Here is a 22,991-nt window from a genome sequence, read left to right as displayed (position 1 = left end):
GATAAACTGACAACAGTCATGGCTACCGTTGTCTTCCAGGTCATGGTGGGAAGAGCTACTGCAATGCAGTCATGTCATCATCAAGGATTCCAGAAGCAAGACTAAAATCTCGACTAAAATATTAGTGTTGGATATATAAAGTACTTGGATATATGAAGTACGCCTAAAGAAAAGCTGTATACAAATACGGAAAAGTGAAAAAGAAGTCGTTACTGGGGCTGGAGCATAGGCGGCGGAAAGGGAAGGAGGGGGGGGCTAGGGGGTTAAAGCCCCCCCTCGGTCTGCTGAGGGGGACCCCCCTCAGAATGATATCACACCGAAATTATCTTTCTTGGAGTGGGGCTGAAAACCGTGATAAAGATCGAGATACTCTAATAGAGCAGTCACTCTAATAAAGTAGTCAGTGTGTAGCGAGCTATGAAAGGATTTTTATGTAGTTTATCAGCTAGAAATGGTAGCTGGTGAGGTGGAAAGCTCTTGTCAGTTGGTTGTGACCTTTTTTTTTTTTTTTTTGGTCTCACCTTACCAAACTATAGAAATAAGTCTGGGTCAGCCCAGCCCCCCCTCATATCAACTACTTCCTCCGCCGCTGGGCTGGAGCACCTATCAGACATTAAGTCAGTTGCTTCTATAATATTCATGCAGTAATATTACTAACTTAGCTGCATAAACAGCAGTGTGGTAGTAAGCTAGGTACACGTACACACTTTTAAACAATTTTTCAAAAGCAAATGTGTAATAAAGAGTCCACAGGGATAGGCTCGCATTTTTAATAAGTAGCTTGCATGGGGACTGCTATACCTAGTGCCTGGGAAACCCTGAAGGATAGCTACACCCCTGTGTTGTTAGGTGGTAGTGTTGAACACAAAGAAGGACACTGGTAAGTCATGAAAAATGTATTGTACATACTGCGGTATGCCAAAAAGCACCTCTCAGGCTGAAGTGATGTCGAACAGTGAAAAATTCAAGCCTGTAACCTTAGCTGTTATCAAGTTATGCTTGTCTGAAGGCATCAGTCAGTCAGTCAGTCAGTTACTCAGTCAGTCAGCCAGTCACTAGAAAATTATATTTAATAATTTTCATAGCAACTTGTTGAAAGAATTTCGGGTTTATCTGAAGGCTTGTTTTTTACCTAACCAATACTGTTTCATCGTCGTCTGGAAAAAGTGAGGCTAGTTTTTGGGTGAAGTTTTTCATTGGCCACATAGACACCTTTGTGGTCCCTACTATACAGTACTATCATACTGTATGATGCACAAAATCCTAATATTAGTATGCATATTATCCTTTTTACTTAATACATGTATTTGTTTGAGATCAGACTAATTATACTTACTATTGTAGTTGTTTCTCTTCTAATTACTGCTCATCCTACTGATATGAGTGCTGCTGCTCCATTCAGCGGTGTGTTCACATGTTCTGCCAGTGGATATGGTTACCCGAACATCACTTGGTACAGAACACCTGGTTTACTACCTGACAAGTCTAGGACCAGTGAAGTGTACTTACCAGAAGTCACTACTAGTACTCTTGTTATTCCCAATGTGACTAATGATGATGTTGGTAGTTATTATTGTGTGGTGAGGGCTAACAGCTTGGGAGCTTGGTCAAGTGTGGCAAAACTTTCTTATGCAAGTATGTACTGCATATATATTCAGATTACTTAGTTAACCATTTATTGTGTGCTTAATTTCATGCATACCCCAAATATACATCATTACTACTAGCACATGTAATTTCTTAACCATTGTACCATCATGTACGTTTGGTAATATGTAGTATGCATCATTTGCATTGCACATATGGAAATGTTTAATGATTTTAGAGAGTGTTTAGTTGTGTTATATCAACATGAATGGTTACTAACTTACTATTTCAGTATTATGTGATTATACAGTCTTTACCTGTTCTTTAATGTGCTGCACAAAATCTCAATTTGATTTGAGGGTAGCATGTTCAGAAACTCAAAATACAAACGTTTTGTACACTTCACATTGTATCCAATTGTACAATACCATACAATACAACATTTTGGTGGGAGAAAATTTTGTTTGACACTAGATAGAATTTGGCAGATAATATTTTGGTGAATTCTTGTGTCATACTGCATTCTCCCTTTAGTAAAATATTAGACAAGAAAGTTTCACAAATTGAAGTCGGTTTGCCAAATTTTTCTCCCTCCAAATTTGTATCATATTTATTGTGTGCACTCAACACTTATGCATTGTAACAAAGCTTGGAGGTACAGAATGGTACAAAAGATGAATAAGCTTTTTACTTCTGTTGTTTTCTAGGCACTCCAGCCAAACCAATGGCACAAGTATTACCCAGTCAAATGATCAGTCTTACAGTAAACAACTTTACCATGTCAATGAGGTGTATACCAGATCAGCAAGACCTCAACTATGTGTGGGAGAAAAGAAATGAAAACCTTCCTTCTAGAGCACAAGGTGTACACTCATCAACACTCACTATTATTAACTTGAAACCAGAAGATTCTGGAGAGTATCGATGTGTAGTGAGTAATTCTACTGGAAAAATAGCTTCTGAATATCAACCAGTAACTATTAAAGGTGTGTACTTTAATAATTATATGCACTGTAAAACACTCAAAACAACAAGTTGGTCACATGTGCACATTTTACTTTCTCTTTATACAGTTTCACTAACAGTGATGATAACCCAACCAAAACCTACTACAGTACATGTATATGATACTGCTACATTTCAATGTACTGGAAGGAGCTATGGGAAAGTTACAATTACATGGAAGAAATTGATGTCTAAATTACCAGTAACTGCCACAGTAAATATCACTAAAATATCAAAGAATGAAGTTACTAGTATCCTAACAATTGATAAAAGTATTGGTTATTACAAGGGTAACTACTACTGCGTTATAGAAAATGATGTGGGGAAAGTGAATTCCACATTTGCATACTGTGATGTAACAGGTATAGTTGTAAACTATTATCATGGTCACTGATGTTACTTTATGTGATTTAGTTCCTTGTCCAGAAATAATCCAACCACCACAACCTGTTATAGTGCGACCTGGAAACATGGTGACATTTTCTTGTTTAGCTTGGAGTTTTGGTGGATTAGAGTACAAGTGGACTAAAAATAACAACACTCTGCCATTAAATACATCAGTATCATTTCAAGATGGCATAGTATTCCCTATGGATACTAGTTGTACCACTACCATGTATCAGTTTAGAATGTCTAAGATTCAGACAGCAGATGAAGGTCTGTATTGTTGTGTAGCATCTAATGAGTGTGGAAAAACCACAGAATGTGCTAAGCTAGAAGTAGACAGTAAGTTATAATGCTGTTGTATCTAATAGTTTATATGTGTGCATTGCAGCCACTCCAAGCATCACTGTACAACCACAATCTGATGTATTTAAGAACAATGACAGAAATTTAATGGTATTTGAGGTTGTTGCTACAGGAATGGGTCCCATTTCTTATCTATGGGAAAAGCACCAATCATTCAGTAACAGTTGGATAAGACCTTCTAGTAGAGTTGTGAGTGTCACATCATCTAAACTGATATTTAGTGTAATCACAGAAGAAGATGAAGGCACTTATCGTTGTATTGTTACCAATGATGATGGTAGTGTAGTATCTGATAATGTTAATATTACTGTGTATGGTGAGTAAGATTTCTGTAGCGTTGTTACAGTATATCAGTGGCGGATCCAATGGGGGGCAAAAGGGGAACGTTCACCCCACACCCCCCAAGGGAAAAAAAGGAATAAAAACTTATACAAGATCGAGATACTCTAATAGAGCAGTCAGTCAAATACTCTAATAGAACAGTCATCACACATAATACTGTTAAGAATTCTGTATAGTTGCCGAATATGAAAACTAACATCTGCAGCATTATAATAGCATGGGGACACTTAGCCTGTTAAATTCCTTAAATAAAATACACATAGTCTTGTGTATGCCATTCTTTAACATTGTATTCATGAGCTATCACTTAAAAACAAGTCTTATTCAATGTAGTCCACTTAGAAAGCAGTATGATTTAGATATTTTGTGCATAAACCACTCTACATCAAAATTTTCAGTCTGAAATGTATAAATAGGTATAGCTTCTTCTGGGGGGGGGGGGGGGGGGGGGGGAGGCACAGCCTCCCAAACCCCCTGCTCCATATACTGTACTTACTACTTAGTCAAGTGGCTTAGCAGCACTAAAATGCATTATTGTTACAGAGCGGATAAAAGCACCAAATTTTTTTAGAGCTTCTGTAAACCATACTAATGGGTTTTAGCCTAGGAGCCCTCACCAAATCATTAATATTCACCTGATTTTCCTATTTGAATTTTTATAAATTAGCAATTTATACTACTATTGTATGATATGTATTCCATCAGCTGTAAATTAAATATACAAGAGTAAAAACATGTTTCTTCTCCAGAACATATGTTTTGAATGGCTTCAGACAACAAAACATGATGTTTATTAAAATAGAAAAACAATTAAAAGGTGGTGTTAATCTCTGTATTGCTTTCCCAAAGTGTTATTAAAAGGAAAATTGAGCCATGTCTTTTGGGGAGTTGTAATTGTTTAAAGAGTGTCAGATTTCTTTATAATCTGTTGTGTCAAATATTCTTCTGGTGAGTTCCTAATGTCTTACTTTTATTAGAATAAGTACAGTATGCATTGCTTGGTAGATGACAATATTTCCAAACAATATGGAGCTAGATTGGAAAAAGTGTATTATTTGCCAACAGGAAAATGTTGAGCCTTTGAAATGCCCATTGCAGGATCCAGGAACAAGTGAAGATAAATCAGAAGCCTACAGATCCTTTCTGATTAATGTAGAGCAGTTTCAGGCCATTGGCGCACTTCCAACGAATATCTATTTTGAAAATGAAAGTTCTGCTAATTTTTTTATCACACAGTGCATCTTCGCATAAAAGTTGCCATTTGAAGTACAACAATTCTAAGCTTTAAAAGGCAATGAAAAGAAAATCTTGCATGGATGACCATGAGTATGAAAGAAGAACTAATAAAAGACAGGCAATTGATATGAATGTTTGCTTGTTTTGTCAGAAAGGAAATGAGGAAGACGATCTTCATCAGGTTCTATCATTTGATGCAGACACAAATATACGAACCATGATTACTGAGCTACAGGATACTATCCTTCTTTCTCGAATTGATGGAGGAGACCTAATTGCAAAAGAAACTAAGTATCACTTGAAATGCTTGGTTAATTTAAGAAATTGTTTCAGAAGCCATACCAGAAAGTTAAGCCAGCAACATCAAAACATAGATGAAAAATTGAATGAGTCAAGAACATTTGTAGAACTAACGAACTACATTGAAAAAGCTGTAGATTCTGGAACTCTCATATTCAAGCTTTCTGAAATACACTTCCTCTATGTGAATCGTCTTGAAGATCTAGGTATTAACAAACTGGTCAACAAAACCAGACTGAAAGATACTTTGTTGCAGCAATTTCCAGAAGCACAAGAGCAGCATGATGGCAAAAACACCATTATTGTTTTCAAGGAAGGGATGAAAAATATGTTAAAGGAAGCCCTTAAGAAACGAGACTTCTCAGAAGATGCTGCGATACTTGCTAAAGCAGCAGTGATAGTCCGGAATGACATTTTTAACCACCATTGTGTTAGCTTCACTGGTGCATTTCTGCCTAATTGTCAAGAAGATTCTTTGCCCTCCAACCTTAAATCACTTGTTTCACTAATATTAAATGGTGCCAACTTGAAAGATCAGGACAGACATGAAACACAAGCTTGTCTTACTGCTGCCCAAGTTCTACTGTACAATGTAAAAAGGAAATCACCCTCTATAAATGATGTGAAAACAAGGCATACTCTGCAGCGAGAGCCACCTATCCCAGTATATATTGGCTTGAATATTCATCAAATGACCAGAAGTAAGAAACTTATTGATCAATTATATCAGATGGGAATCAGCATTTCATATGACAGAGTTATGGAACTTGAAGAATGGATTGCCACCTCTGTCTGTGAACAATTTGAAAAAGATGGTGTTGTAGCTCCTACTGGTCTTCGGAAAGGTTTATTTACTGTTTGTGCACAGGATAATATAGACCACAACCCTAGCTCAACCACTGCTGTCAATGGCTGGAATCACTCTTTTCCAATTTCCAACTAAGGCGAACCCTGGTGAAAGCAGACCTCCTGTAACAATACCACCTTCTGGACCCAAGCAGCACTTCCTACCTGATAATTATGCCATGGTCCCAGCTGTAGCTCTGACGGCAAGTGCTATTGATGTACCAATGCATCTGAACAGTAATACAGAACCACTTCAAACCTACCTGTGTGAGGCACAATCCATGGAGAAATGCTGGAGTGAGAATGCACTGACCCTTGTTGAGAAGGAAGAACTTACCAGTGAAGATTGTTTGGTGTGGGCTGCATATCATGCTTCACAGCAACCTCCCATAGAAGATCCTCCAGCTGTGTGTATGCTACTGCCACTTTTCTATGAAAAGGCTGCTACCCCTGCAATGGTAAAGCATGGCATGAATGTACAAAGAAAGGTAATTGAGTACCTAAACCCTGGACAAATTCCAGTCACTACCTTTGATCAGCCACTATTTGCCCTGGCAAAGCTTGTACAATGGAAGTAGCCAGATACTCATGGTGAGTCAATGCATGTTGTTATGCTTGGTGGCTTGCACATAGAGATGGCCCTCTGGAGTACACTGGGAGATGTCTTGGAAGGTTCTGGCTGGACTTCAGCATTAACTGAATCAGAGGTTGCTTCATCTGGTACAACTGACTCCTTTTTGAAGGTTTCTCATCTTGCGCGGACCAGGCATGCCCACCAAGTAACTCTCTTAATCCTCCGGAAACTTCAAAAGTTGGCCTTTTTGCAATCAGGAAGCAATCAATCTGAAGCAGCTTGGAAAGATGACATGCAGAAGAGAAGTCCTACGTTTATGTACTGGGACTTTATCTTGAGGTATGAAACTCTTATTTTGATCTTTGTCCGGGCTCATAGAGAGAAGAACTTTGCTTTGTATGTGGAAGTCTTGGAGAACCTGACACCTCTTTTCTCTGCACTGGATCATGTAAATTATGCAAGATGGTTGCCTGTCCACATTAGAGACATGAAGTGTTTTCCAAGTCCTATCAAAGATGAGTTTGAAAAGCAGTGCCATTGGGTTCTATCAAAGACCAACAACAGATTTTCAGCAATTCCAGTTGACCAAGCACATGAGCAAGAAAATGCCTACATAAAAGGCTCTGGCGGTTGTATTGGATTCACAGGAAATGCTGCTGCATTTAGACGATGGATGTTGTCAGGACCAGAGTTGGCAAGGTTGCAGAAACAATTTGAAGAACAGTACATGTATGGTGCTGACCCAGAACACTCAAGGAATTTCCAAAACCATGAGCAGGGTCTCTCAGCTCAGAAAACCTTTCAAAAGCAGGTTAATAGCCTCTTTAATACATTCATCAAAATGGGAAATCCTTTCCTAGATGATTTTCCAGAGCAAGTAACACTTGATAACCGTAACTGTGTAGATGATTCAGTCACAGCTGCCCTACATGCCTTAGAAGATACTGGTACCACACAGCATCATGACTTTGTAAAAAAAGTTATTGAAGGTCGCTCTGTGTCTATACATCAGCCAATCAAGAAAAACTCATTTGCACTTTTCAAAAGACCTCTGCCAAAAGCTATTTCTAAGCATGGAAAGAAGTTTAAAATGCTTCAGAATAATGTAGCACTGTTTGGCCAGTTGTACATCTCCATGCAAAGCCGTGATGGAGACTTAAAGGAGTTCTTTGCCCACGAGATTCAGTCCTTTCCCCCTGCTCTCTAAGATTTGGGAAAACTGCATTTATCAAACTCTAAGTCAGATTTGCTGAATTGCATTGGACAGTCAGGGCTATCTGATCCCCCTCAAACATATGAATGCACAGTGCTAGATGGTGCAGTTATTGTGCACTTTCTTCCCATCAATTTAGTGTGTAACTTTGAAGAGTATGCAGATCAGGTTTTTATCCCTTACTTGACTAAACAGTTACAAAATTCCATGAGAATAGACCTTGTGTGGGACACATACCTTCCAAGCAGTTTAAAGGAGTCTACAAGGGAAAAGAGAGGCAAGGGTGTTCGAAGAAAGGTATCTGGTCAAACTAAACTACCTGGCAATTGGGCAGATTTCCTACGTGACCCAAGGAACAAAAAGGAACTGTTCTCCTTCCTCACATCTAAAGTTGCTAAGTCCACTTTTCCACCCAACAAGGTTGTGTATGTGACATCTGATGAATCTGTAGTATCTGTGGGCCAAACCAACTCTGTGATGCCAGACTGCAACCATGAGGAAGCAGACACCAGAGTTGTTGTGCACATATCACATGCATTGGAGCAGGGACATAAGACAATTGCAGTACGTACCGTGGACACTGATGTTATTGTCATTCTTGCTGGTGTATTCTTCAAACTGGCAGCAACTAATCCTCTTGCTGATATCTGGGTTACCTTTGGTGCAGGCAAGAATTTCAGATTATATAGTATTAATGCCATCTGTACTTACCTTGGTGAGGAAAGAGCACGAGCACTACCAATATTTCATGCTATAACTGGCTGCGACACTACATCTGTATTCAGAGGCAAAGGCAAGAAATCAGCATGGCAAGCTTGGCAGGCATATGAAGAAGTCACTGAGAGATTTGAGTTTCTGGCTACCCACCCGTTTGAGCATTTAGATTCTGACTCAGAGCATTTCCAGAGAATTGAGAGGCTAATAGTTGTTCTATATAGTAAAACCTGCCACCTAATGTCTGTTAATGACGCAAGAGAAGAACTATTTTGTCATAAGAACAGAAAAATGGACATGATACCACCAACGCAAGATGCACTTCATCAACATGTTAAACGAGCAGTTTACCAAGCTGGAATATGGACTACCAGCACTCAAGTGTAGCAGATGACTCCATCTCCAGAAGATTTTGGGTGGTCAAAGGATCTGCTGTCACAGTCTTGGGTGCCAGTTTGGCTTACTATTCCAGAGGTATCTAAAGCATGCAGTGAGCTCATTAAATGTTTTTGCAAAGGAGAATGCACAGCATGCAAATGTGCAAAAGCTAATCTAGTCTGCTCACCACTTTGTAATTGTAAATGCAACAAACACAGAAGCGAAAATGAACAAACTACATGCTAACATTTATTTTTGTTATTTTGTACCATTGTGACAGTTATGTATGTATCTTAGTAACCTATTGTTACATCTATTATAGTATTCTAATGTCAATAATTTAGTATATTTGTTTTTTTCAAACTCCAACAGTGAAAAAAACGTTTTTCTGGCTAATAATGGCGGCCATCTTGTTATTCTCGGAGTAAACAAAAGAATTGCAGTGGGCTCCTAGGCTAATGTTAATAAGTACTTCATAAACTAGCTGTACAAAAAAATTGGTGCTTTTATCCACCCTGTAACAATAATTCCACTAAGCCACCTGACTAACTCTGGTGCACCCCCCTTTCCAAACCCTGGATCCACCCCTACATGTGAACCTATGATATTCACCATGATTTATGAGGCAATAAGTTTGAGCTATCCAATTTTTCTTACCTTCTTAATAGTTTTCCAAATATCATAAATTACCAAGTACCAAACATGTGTACACCATCCATAGACTAACCGTTGAACACTATATGTAATACAAGTAATAGTTGTAACATGGCCATGAGGGCATACATATCAGGCAAAGCCCGAATGCTCGTGTTACAGCTAATAATTATGTAACACTTGCTAAGCTGATAGCCCATGCAGGGCGATCAACCACCCAAGTCAATACGAATGCAACCACTGGATGTATTATATATGCACACCTAAAATTTTCGATTATGGATCAGCACCTAGTACGTTCTGGTTAGGTTCGGTTATAATAAACGGACATATCCTAGAGATATCACAAAGAATTTCCGTTATTTTATTTTTTATTATTTAATGGGCTTGTAGATGCCAAGGCAAGCTAACTTGCCAGGCTAGGCCGCAGGCCTTTGAAGGTGCCCATATCTAGATTGCTTCCAAAAATTATCCAAGCGCAGCTTGAAGGTTGCAACTGTTGGTGCTGAAATGATAAAGTCAGGTAAGGAGTTCCATAGATTGACTATTCTATTTGTAAAAAAGTTCTGCCTAACAAGTAATCTTGATCTTTCTTTAAAAAGCTTAAGAGAATGGCCCCTGGTGGTAGCAGTATTTAAAGTAAAAAATGTAGATGGGTCCAAGTCATAATGTCGTTTAAGTATCTTATATGTTTCAATCATATCACCCCTTTGACGTCTGCAATACAGCGAATAGAGATCCAGAATTTCAAGACGGCTTTCATACATCAAGTGGGCTAATCCGCGAAGGTGTTTAGTTGCACGTCTCTGAACCTTTTCAAGGGTGTCGATGTCTCTGGCCAAGTACGGACTCCAAGATTGCACACAATATTCCAAATGCGGTCGAACATACATCTTATACAGAAATATAAACATATCAGTAGAGTCAATTCTAAAAGATCGCCTAATAAGCCCAAGAACCTGTGTAGCCTTGACTGCAGCTTTTTGGCAGTGTAGAGATGGCTTGAGATCACTTGTGCACCACACTCCAAGTTATGCGAGTTTAATGTTTTAATCAGTGCTATTGACTCGTTTATGGGAAAACTACGCAGTTCACTAAAGGCCTAGACAGGTAAGCTTGCTGGTAGAGTGGTTACTCAGTGCAGAGTGGTCGCTTCGTGATGGGGGCGTGTCCGTATTCAAAAACGTGCGGAAACGATCGAATGAATAAGCTATAGCACTAGTTTTCACCTTAGCCCAACGTTTTTCAACTTGTAGGATGGCGAGGATTACAAAACGCTTTCCGTTTGATTGCTTTTCATAGCGAAACCCAAGTCGTGCATTCTAATCATGCGAGTATTAATCGATCCCCACAATCGATTTCAGCATCAACGTCTATGTAATCACTGCCAGGTTGTAGCCCGATCTACATTATTATATTATATTATATTTATTACTGTACAGCAATCAAAAGATTATAACGCACAGGTGTGATCATAAAAGTTACTTAAGTTATTACAAAACTCATTAGGGGTAGAGGAATTAATTACATCAGCAGGGAGTTGGTTCCATAATTTGATGGTTGATGGGAAAAAGGAAAATTTGTATGCATCAATTAGAGTCATTGGTTGGTGATAGTAGCCACTCCTTAAACTTGAAAGTTTAGGCCAATGAAATTTGATTAGCAGTTTCGCGTCATCGCCCGCATGCTTTTGATACATCCGCATGGAATTTCATTATTGGTATTTCAGATTGAAATACTCTAATAGAGCAGTCACTTTTACTCTAATGGAGCAATGAGCTATACTCTAATGGAAAAATCACTTGTTATATGGATTAGTAATGTATTTTAGCTATTTAATGCAGGAGTAATAAAGGTAGACTCACTTTTTTTTGGCAGAAATCTTCATGTTTGGGATGTGTGTTGTGCCTTTTGGAAAATAATGAATAATGAATAATAACCGCCCGCCCGCATCAAATTTTCAAAAATCTGAGCGAGAAACTGGTAATCAAGTTTCATTGGCCTTAGGGGTAAGATCATTTGTAGGCACAATCAAATATCCGTTAATTATTTTGTAAAAAGTACTTAATTTAGCTTGGGTTCTTCTTGCCTGTAACAATGGTAGATTAAGAGAAGACAACATGTTAGTAACACTTGAATATCTTGAAAAGTCATTAAAGCAAAATCTAGCAGCAGTTCTCTGGATTGATTCTAGCTTGTTTACATTTCGTATATAGCCCGGCTAGCTGGGCTACAAACGAAATGTAGCCCGGGTGGCTCCTTTGATCTGAGGTGTGAAAGTGTTACATACATGAATATCATGGGTAATATCAATAAGTCCCCACTTTTGTTTGATCAATAAGTTTGTTTTAAATATCAACACGTTACCACATTAACAGTCCAATTGTTCACAATAAACGTTTATGTACCAGGGGCAGATCCAGGGGGGGAGCTTTGGGGGCTGAAGCCCCCCCTTCATATTTAGGCTTTACTTGATCAATATACTGAGTATTATAATGAAATTTTGTCTTGGCATAATTATATGATCACTAATATTACAAATACTCATAAAACCACCTTATAAACATCTTTCCAAGGTATTATCAGTGGATTTATGCTAAAGTTTATGCAACAAGGACCCGGATCAGCATTGGAGGTGTACAAGATCGAGATACTCTAATATAGCAGTCAGCTAACTACTCTAATAGAACATTCACTGGAAACATGTAGTTGGTTCTGTTATGCCAAATCTGCCTACACCTATACATACAATGAAGTGCATTGGTCTGTTTAAAGGGCTTCATTCATCTACTTGTGTAGTTAATATGTATGACAATACTTAATTCAGGTACACAATTTCCATTGAAAATGCTCTCAGATTCAATCTTGTATTGTTCAAATTTCAAAATTTTCCACTTTCAACATTATTATTCTAACATGCACCTATTCAGTGTTGTGCAATTGTGAGAGGGGTGCATCATGTACTTGGCTGTCTGTACCTACCCAAACTTTTCCATTAGCAAAATGCTTTAGAGAGCCATACCTATAATCTAAAGGCAGTATATAAAATATCTACAGGCAGAAAATATTATGAATTTTATGTGGAAATGTGTCCAAATTGCAGTATTTTAGTATCTATTTTTCAAAAATTTTCTGGGGGAGCATGCCCCCAGACCCCCTAGTTCCAGCATGCTTTGCATGCTGGGAAGTGTACTTCGCACACCTCTACCCAAGAGATTAGTACCTTGAGTTAGCCCCCCCCCCCTTTTATAAATCCTAGATCCGCCCCTGTGTACAGTTGAATTCTCTTCAGGGTGACTGCTCTATTAGAGTATCTCGATCTCGCACTTGCTGCACCAAGTTGGATTTCGTGTTATAACTCCGTGGCTTTAAGTCTGATTCTTCTACACCATTGATGAGCCTTTCTAAGATGATTACTCCATCTGTACGACGATTTTCAAAGTATTACCCCAAGCGGTTTATCTGGTAGGCGTGGCAAGCAGTCGTTTTTTATTAGCTAATCTCGATTGCATAATTGTTACACACTGTTGGTTTTTTCGTTGTATCTTCCTGTTTTTTAGCTCGATTTATTTCAAACCACAAAAGGTTTGAGGTTCAATAGTTAACCTGTTCACCCACCGATTTTCAGCTTCTTCCCATACGCGGTTTACCCTGTAAGCATCATTAGAATACTGCTCAACCATCTGGGACCCCTATCATCACACTAGTATTAGTAAACTAGAAATGATTCAACACCGCGCTGCTCGTTTCGTTTTGAACAAACCCTGGCACAGATCTAACCAAAACCATGATAGCATCACAGACATGTCAACCAGTCTTGAATGGCCTACACTTCAAAACAGAAGAACAATTGCTAGACTCACCTTCCTATTCAAGATTGTCAGGAACTTACTAGCAATACCTGATCATTGCTTACCGTCACCAACTCCAGTGTCCTCCACCCGTGCTCAACATCCTCTCAAGCTAACTCAATTGCAAACAAGAGTTGATGTGTACAAATACTCCTTCCTCCCTCGAACAATTATTCAACAATGGAACTCCCTTCAAATTCCTAACATCGACAAAATAGATCTTGAAACATTTAAGAACACTGTAAGTAATATAATATAATGTGTGCTTGTAATGCTCATTAGCGTGTTGCCCCCTGTGGGCTTTGCTAATTAACAATAATAATAATAATAGTAGGCGTGACAACATATTGTTGTTATTTTTCGTGAATAATCGCTCATAACTCTTTGCCTGTTTATCGTATTCCAGCCAAAGTTGGTACCGAGATGCGCCTTTATATCCCCCTTCAGTGTGCCAAATTTCAAGGCAATCGGATGTGGCGTTCGCATTTTATAGCAGTTTTTGTAAGTGTGCGACAAGAAAAAGAAAAATAAGAAGGAAAAAAAACGAAGAAACTGAGCCAATTTTGAAGTCGCATATCTCGGGAACGCGCGAAGCGATTTCACTCAAATTCGGAAAGTGGAGTGCTGCAGTTGGAGGGCATGTCCACAGCAAAAATCGTCTTGTTTCATCCAGGAAGCACAGAGCTACGGCGGTGCGAAAATTACGTTTTCTTTCTTCCTGTCAATATACTCACGGGTGTTACGCGCCGGCTTCTTGGGCCGCACGACACACTACCGTGTGTCTTGATGTACCCTTGATGTTATGATGTTAATTCTGGTCAATGTTAATGATGATGCATATCATTACAAATGTAAGGAAAAATCGAATTCCTACTTCAGCCTGTCAATCTTATAGCTACATAACATTATCTTGTTCCTAGTGGCCAAAGAAGACAACATGTTCATACTGCCCTTATTGCACAATGAATTATCGATGGTCTATGCAGCAACACACAGTAGCACAGTTTTGTAGATTACCCCTTAGTCTTTTGGCATCTAGCTATTTTCCCATTCATTTTTGCATCTAATTGAATTTTTTTAGCTGGATATAAAGTATTTTGTCTAAACCATCCACTTTTATCAGTTCAGTAACTTCTTAGCAAAAGCTAGAAATAGATATTTCTATACACAGTAAGGATCTTGTTTAAACAAGATGACAATAAATAAATCCATTAATATTCCTTTTTCATGCACCAATGAATAATCTTATTCTGGTCATAAAATCATTATAGAATATCCTTCTCTGCTTCAATTTTGTCTGCTTGTTGTTGAATACTGTGGCTATCCAACGAAACACCAAAAATTGCCAATAAATCTACCATACGTTGGGTAAAAATTATTGATAATATTTTTTACATTTAAATCTATCACAATCCTAAGTGAATCATTCTATGATCACACAAAATGTTCTCAATTGGTCACTGAACGGTGGAGAACTAGTCCTGAAAATCTCATCATTATTGCTTAATTCATGTAGGAGATATAAAGCAATATGTGGGGTAGTGTAAAACGATTGCACAATACTTGGATGGATTACCAGTGTGACTAATCTTGCTTCAGAGGTATAATGAAACGTGGACTTTGCCTAGTAGTGCAAAGCATTACAGGCCAGGTTTTCCGCCTACTGTAATGTTAATTTCAACATCATGTTCCATCACTGCCATGCTAAACTGTCAAATTTTTTTCTGTTATGAAGTGGTTGACTTTTAAAACACATGCAGTAAATGTTATAAGTGCTGGTTGACACTTGATCACTTCGTATGTTACTCTACAGTATACTACCATATGACTCATTATGTATGATTAATCCCTATACTGCATGCATGTTGCTAGAATCAAGGTCGGGTATTTTCCCCACATTCTTCATGTTTTAGTATTCCCTGTATTCCGACAGGCTTTAAGCCTTCTCACAGGTCCCTAGTGGGATAGCATTCACAGAATTAAAAAAACACACAACAAATGAATTAAAAGTTAATCATTGGAGTTACCGTGTTTCTTAACTACACTGCAACCATTGATTTTGCGGCATTTTTAATCCTTGTAAGTTACACCTTTATTTTACAGCTCTATGGCATTGACATGGATTAGAATACAGATTATACATGTAGGTACAGTATTACAAATGTTTAAATGCAGAGAGTAATACACATTAGCCATTTTTTACAGAGTTACAACAGTAATCAACTCAAGCTATAGTCAGTTTACATTCACCTGGGCTCCACCAAATACAGTCATATTGAAGTTATGAACATTTGTTCACTCTCGTTGTTTTAAAAGACGGATGCATAATCTCAGACACTGAACTAGCCTGGTCTGTCTGCACTGACGTACGTAAAGAAGGATTTTCTTGAGGACGAAGAATGGAAAGACATTTGTAAAGGAGTTAGCCATACCCAACTAACTGTTCTTGAAGTTTTGACATACCAAGTAGCTACCCAATTGTGACTCATAGCCTAACTCGCCCATGCAGTAAAAATTCAACTTGTTCATGCTGTCACAAGGTTAGATGTCACTCTAGGCACTTTACTATGATCTGCAACTGTGGTCAAGGCCAGTTTTCAATTTTAACAGTTAGCTTTCATACAAAATTCCCCTTGACTATTGATCTGGTTCTGCATTATTATTTTCATGTGCTGCTTTCTTGTGGTGCTTTGGCCATGCATTTTGATCAGTGTTAACATTGGCTTACTGTAAAAAGCATGTTTTTTGTTGTGAAAATTAAATGCTTGTGTACCTGATCCTAAATGTATTAAAGCCTCATAACTCACTTGTTTTCACCTGTATCAAAGCACTGTTTTGATAACAGTTTTCAGTTCTCTTCAAAGCACTCCTTAAGGTTTGGGTAGTTGTACCAAGAGATAACAACAAATTAAGTGAATGCAAACATGCTATGCAATATAGTAGAATTGTAATTGGATTTAATTGTTATATGTATACAAGAAAGGTTAATGGTAATAATACCAGTACTGCATGTGCCAGAGTTTTAATTGCAATTTTATTGTTTGGTCAAGGTGAAACTTTTATATTGCTCAATGTGATAAATGTGGTTGCTAGGTGTATTGGCTTCTGACACTACATCTCTTGAAATATCAAAATTAAAAATTATTATACAGAACTATAAGGTACTGAATCTATACCCTGTAATGACTTAAAGTAAAGTTAGTGTTTCATTTATGGTTAGCATTCAGTAATTTCCAAAAGTGTTTTCTCAATTGTAAGTATGTCATACAGTACTATTGTAGGGACCATAAAGGTGTGGGAGTGGCCCATGAAAAACATCACCCAGCAACCAGCCTCACTTTTCTGTGACGACAATGAAGCAGTATTGGTTAGGTAAAACTAAACCCAAAGAAGTCTTCAGATCAACCTGAAACACTTGCAAAAGTTACATAATTACGGAATTTTAAAAAAAATTATTTTACAGAATTTTCTACTGATAACTGACTGATGCCTTCATACAAGCGTAACTCGATAGTGCCTTTTTGCATACCGCAGTGCATACAATGCATTCTTTATGGAATTACCAGTGTCCTTCTTGTGTCCCATTCATCTTTGCTGACAGCAAAAAGTATCGATTCGGTGGTAGCATGTGATGGCTTTCCTACATAACAGAAATACTCCGTATTTTTGATTGTGGCTACTTTGATTGCAGAGGTGCTTTTCAAACAGTTCTTGATTCATAATAAAGTGAAACAGGTTGAACATATCTGACAACGAAGCATAATGGATGCTTCACTTTTCAGACAATAATTGATTGCTGGTGCAGCGCCATGTCTTTCTTTTGATACAGTATGCGTGGGTCAACCAGTCATAATAATTCTATTTTACAAAAAGTTAACAACCAAGTACACAAAATTCGGAATTTCAATTAGAGTAGGGACCATAGCACATCCATAAAAGTACTGAAACAAGCTGGAGCAGTGCACGATATTAAATCACAGTAAAACAATAAGAAGTGGTGTATCCCTACTGTGCTCAAGATACCATAATGGAAATGCACAGTAGGGATATAACACTTTACTGTGATTTAATATCATAGACTACTCCAGCTTGTTTCAGTGCTCTTTATTGATGTGCTATGGTCCCTACTCTAGTTGAAAATTCATTATTTTTTGTGTACATGTCTGTACAGGCCCACCAACTATTGTACACATTACTGATGATTCAGTTGTATTTGAAGGGAACAAAACAACTTTGATGTGTAATGCTACTAATGATGAAGATGCTGTTAATCCTCTAACCATTGCCTGGTATAATTCTGAAGGAGAAAAAGTTGAGTCAAATGATGAACACATTCTAGCACTTAGTACAACTGATCCAGTTACTGGTCAGGTACAGTCTGTGTTATTGTTTGATCCAGTTAACCACACTGATGGTGGAGAATACACATGTCATGCCTTCAATGATAATGATTGCTATACTGAAGATAAAACCATCTTGACTGTTAAATGTAAGTGTATATACAAGATCATTTATAATTTATGCACGTGTGACTATTCTATTAAAATGTTGTACATGACAGTTGTTTTACTGTTCAGGGATGGATCCAAGGGTTATCGCAAGGGAAGGGGTAGTAGAATATATTGTGTTTTTGAAGTTTTATGAATGCAGTAATCAAGAGTTGAATAGGGATCAGTGACAGTCATGATAGTTCAGTTATACACCTACAGAATAGCATACAAAGGACAATGTGTATTTCATTTGCAAACATAATCCTAGGATAAACAGGATGGTGCTGCATTTACAAGTTTTCATATTCAGCATCTGTACTTAATATAACAGTAATCAAAAAAAATTAATGTTGCATGGAGGTGACTGCTCTATTAGAATATTTCACTGACTACTCTATTAGAGTATCTCGATCTATTATCTTTTTTTTTGAGAGAGAGAGGGGGTGGTGATGGTGCACTTGCTCAATTAAAAACATTTTGATCTCACTGCTGATCTCAAGTGAGCCTCTGGTGCAGGTATATTGTGGTCACTTTCCTCTATGATACATTTGACAACTATAAGGAGTCAGCAACTGTTTTGACATCTCATTCTGAATTTATCTCATGAAAAATTCCTGTATTTATATTTATTTGGCCTTGTGGTCAAACTTTATTCCTTGTTTCTTTTCAACTGTTCCACCCATACTACTTTAAAAACTCAGTAATGCTGTAATTGATCACTTCTTGTTCATAGTAAGTGCTATTATTTTGATTTAGAGTATTGTCTTCAAGAGTGAATAATAAATAAGGACCACTCATCAACATCAAATTAAGACAATGGTTGACAAGAAACGATGAATCTACTTTGCCTGGCCTTATTTCTATTATAGTATGCTCAGACATATCAATTTGTAGCTTGTATTATTTAATAACTAAATTTATTCTAATTTTGTACTGAGCTGACAAATCAATTTAGCGGTCATGGGTTATGTAGTCAAGAAAGCTGGTGTACCGTGTTATTCAAGCATACATATGTAGCTCCAGTATTATGGTGAAAATGTTCTACACCACCAGTATTTGCATTATGCTTTCCCTATATATGTACCCTCAAAGTTAATTAATTATCAATTATAAAGTTGCCACACTTGCAAAAATCACTATCAAAATATGTGACCAGATTTGTGAAAACCCAACACAATTATGCATTTTAGTGAAGTGAATTAGCTATAAAATTGTGCGTTTTAGTGATGAAAGCACCAAATTTGGCACAGAGGTAGAGGATCACCTCACAAATAAATCTGGATATTGGGCCTATGCAGACCATGCCTCCTTTGATAGGTTCCGCCCACTCAACCACACTAACAAAATACTAATGTTTAACTGCACAATAAACAAAGAAAGTGACAAACTGAACATGAATTCTCTAACATGTGATATAGAATTACACTAATTTACCTATTTTGGTATAGTAATATGGCCAGAATGTACCCTGCGTGTAGCATTTCTACCGAGAACATTTTTTCTAGTATAACTTAGTATGAACAACTACATTATTAGACTCTCATCAGTTGTGAACTCATTTGATGTTTTATGCAATCATGTATAGGTGCTCTCATATACTGTACTTGAATTCATTTAAGGGTAGGAAAACATACTTTACATACTAGGGAATGTCTATTCAACTATAATTGCTATCTCCTATATAACATCCTGTATTATGTAGAAGTATCTGTACATATGGTCAAGGTAAACTTCGCAGTAATGCATTAGACTATAAGAAAACCATTGCATGTATATGTATAGCTATACATGTAGTGATAAACATAGTTATCTGGTTAATAAGACCATTGGAAGCCTCACTCATTTTTAGATATATCACTAACCACTAAAACAATGAAAAAGCAATACAACAATATGATGAACCTTGTTTCATACATGAAATCTACAGTTTACAATTACTATAGATTCTGTAGTTTACATATTAATAGTCTAATACCACACCTGTTTCACTGCCATACAAAAGTCCCTCTGACAGTGACCCCCCCATACATGGCCTCCCTGATAAGTAGTTCTCTCTGTTGTTCTAAAGCAGCCTTGGTTGGTGAGATCTGCAGCTCCCTTTGTGAAAATTTTTCGTCATAATGCAGGCTTTGTCCATGTCTCTGCATTTGCTAGTCCTGTCATACAGCAGGATGAAAAACCTCTGAAGAATGTGTGTACCATGTTCCATTGGATCATTTGGTGTATGATACAATAGTAGTTGTGAGCTCTGGCATTGCATTTCAGGTATTCCGTACTGACCATACCCAAAAAATCCGGAATCAGTGCCACAATCTGAATTTGAACAGCCAGGCAATGGATAATGCTTCAGGGTTTGTGTCTTAACATGGGTGTTTAAGATTGGGACCTTCAAGTATCATGCTTACTAAGGCTTACAGAAGGGGAAACAGATTATTTCTGACAATCAACTGCATGTAACTCCCAAAACAATTTAACTTTCCAAAATATATGGCCAGTTTAGTGTGCAACATAACTTTTCAGACGTGTCCTGTCAAACTGTCAGGATATTGTGAAACTTGAGTGGACATCAATCAATTTGACCTGACATTTTAACTTTTATGGTTTCTCTTTTCCTGTGTTTCTACCACTTAGATGTTTGTTTCAAACATTGGGGCCACCAATGTACTGTAGAACTGATTACTTATCAAACACTCACTGATACTGATAGTACAGCATCTTAAAGGTATTTAAGGGTAGCCACTGGAAGGGCTTCTATAGAGTCAAATGGGTATTTGTAGGAAAGGAGTCATAAGGACTTCAGTCAATGCCTTCTATACTTGCCTTGGAATAATATTATGGTCAAACTTTGCATGCTTTTGCTGTCATGGCTTAGAATATAATTTTATAGTGGCTCTATCCCTAATATGAATAGATGTACTGATGCCTCATTCATTCTATGTACTGGTTGTACAGGTGATCATGAATACCACAAGTAAAAGTACTACTGGCAATTAGGTTATAAATACATTTTACCACTGCAGTGCAGGTGACTGATACAAGTAGGCCGGCACAACATAGTACACTGTTAACCTCAGAGTAACTTTGGCATGCCTTTGTGGTCACAACAAACCAAAAGAAATAATTTAGTTACATTTCAATACAATCATGTCTGGCCTCCCTCCTAGCCTAATACTAACACTATAAACTTTGAAAGGACATTATTTCTGGACAAATTCAATTATGGCCTGACACCTGGTGTAATTGATCAGAAATTATCTGGTGTCTGGATGCTATTTCGCACACTGCCAGTTATGATAAATTTTTGATACATGTGCATGGTCATTGTTTTGGCTGGTAACTAGCTACATTTGATGCAAAACAAATATATCTAGCGAACATAATATTGTATGAAAGGAAACAGTAAGTAAAAATTATTAATATTTTGGACCTTTATAATGTAATTCACTGCCACAGTAGCTACCTGTATAGTGTCTTCAGATCTGTTTATTGATGTAAGAGCTCAGAAGAAAGGAGAGATATCTTAGGAAAATATCAGCACTGGTGAAGGCTGATGCCAAAGCCTGAGTTGGATAGTGACAATAATACCATTAACCTTGAAAGAGCACTTAAAGATTGTACAAAACTGGTCAAATGCTTGAGAAAGGTAAACTTTTTTCAGGGGTTTATCTTCTTAACCCTTACTGCTATACAGGCCAATATTTAGAGGGGATTTAGTGACCTCGGACAAACTGCCCTCTGTTAAAATTTACTAGTACATTACACGAAGTACTATAATAGAACAATCAAATATTTAGATTTAATAGTCAGTTATTCTTAACACTATTTAATTAAACAAAAATTGCTGAAATATCACCATATTAAAGTATTTAACCAGTCAAATGTAAAACTTTTGCTACAGAACATGTCCCCACACTCACTAGCTTTTGCATGCTTCCCATGCAAAATGTGTTTCAGAAACATACACTGTACACCAAACAGAAAAGGGTCCTGCTATGAATCCTGACTAGGGCCTTTGCTAGCCTTAGTATACATGATAATTGAAGGCCCAATCTTAAAGACTAATGTGAAGACACAAACACTGTAACATCATCCATTGCCCAGCTATACATATTAAAATTCAGGCTGTGATGTTTCCAGCTTTGTTGGAAAAAAGCATGGAATACCTGAAAATGCACTGCCAGAGCTCACAACTGCACTGTTAATATTGCATCATACATCAAGTGAACCACTGGAACATGTTACACTCATTATTCAGAGGTTTGTCATCCTGTTATATGGCAGGATGACCAGTAAATGTGCAGACTATGGTTCATACAGGTCAGCTTTTGTCCATATCCAGCCCCTATTGGTGGTTCAGGAACTGCTTACAGTGGCCACCCACATACATGGCCTCCCTGACTCTCTCTGTTGTTCTAGAGTGGCCTTGATTGGTGAGATATGCAGGTCTCTTTATGAAAAACATTTTTTTGTCAATGTGCAAGTCTGCTATGTACGAGGATGAGCTTGAATACATAATATTGTGTTTGAACACAAACTTTGAAACCTGAAGATAACATAATAGCCAAGTGTGTACCTAGCTACAGAGTCCATGTATTAACCGCATTGTCTATGTAGGTAATTACAAACTATACAACAATTTGAATTCATATACAGTACCAGTACGTAATAAGACAGGGCTCATAATACTTACTCAAAAAGTCATGGTTTTGGTGGTATATTTAAAAGTGGGTGGGGCTTCCAATGGCCTTACAAACCAGATAGCTACGTTTATCATGGATGCAATGGTTTTCTTATAATCTAACACACTACTGCAATGTTTATCTTGACCTATACATACAATACATGTAAATAATACGGGATGTCATATAGGGGATGGTTGAATAGATATGCGACTGAATTTGCAAAGGGTACCTTTTCCATTTTACATACCAGCAAACAAAATCTAATCCAAAACAGCCAGCTGTAAAAAAAGTGTGCGGCCCTCAAAAAGGCTATGGTGAATAAAGATGTGAAATCCAAGGTGGCGGCCAAGAAATGGCTGTGATGGTAGG

At 37.6% G+C, this 22,991-nt stretch overlaps 1 protein-coding gene across 1 annotated transcript in view; it reads left to right on the top strand.

Moving 5' to 3' along the window:
- The window catches only part of LOC136255566 (uncharacterized), a 382,542-nt gene that overhangs the window by 352,531 nt on the left and 7,020 nt on the right, over positions 1 to 22,991 (top strand). The window contains exons 14-19 of the mRNA XM_066048359.1: positions 1,345 to 1,635; positions 2,295 to 2,573; positions 2,661 to 2,954; positions 3,007 to 3,318; positions 3,368 to 3,658; positions 17,622 to 17,939. Of these exons, the coding sequence (XP_065904431.1) occupies positions 1,345 to 1,635; positions 2,295 to 2,573; positions 2,661 to 2,954; positions 3,007 to 3,318; positions 3,368 to 3,658; positions 17,622 to 17,939 (1,785 nt within the window). The remainder of the gene's footprint in view (positions 1 to 1,344; positions 1,636 to 2,294; positions 2,574 to 2,660; positions 2,955 to 3,006; positions 3,319 to 3,367; positions 3,659 to 17,621; positions 17,940 to 22,991) is intronic.

The sequence above is a fragment of the Dysidea avara genome, chromosome 5 (assembly GCF_963678975.1).
Source record: "Dysidea avara chromosome 5, odDysAvar1.4, whole genome shotgun sequence".
Lineage (NCBI taxonomy): Eukaryota > Metazoa > Porifera > Demospongiae > Dictyoceratida > Dysideidae > Dysidea > Dysidea avara.
Note: the sequence above shows the minus strand (reverse complement) of the source record. Positions and strands in the feature narration are given on the sequence as shown.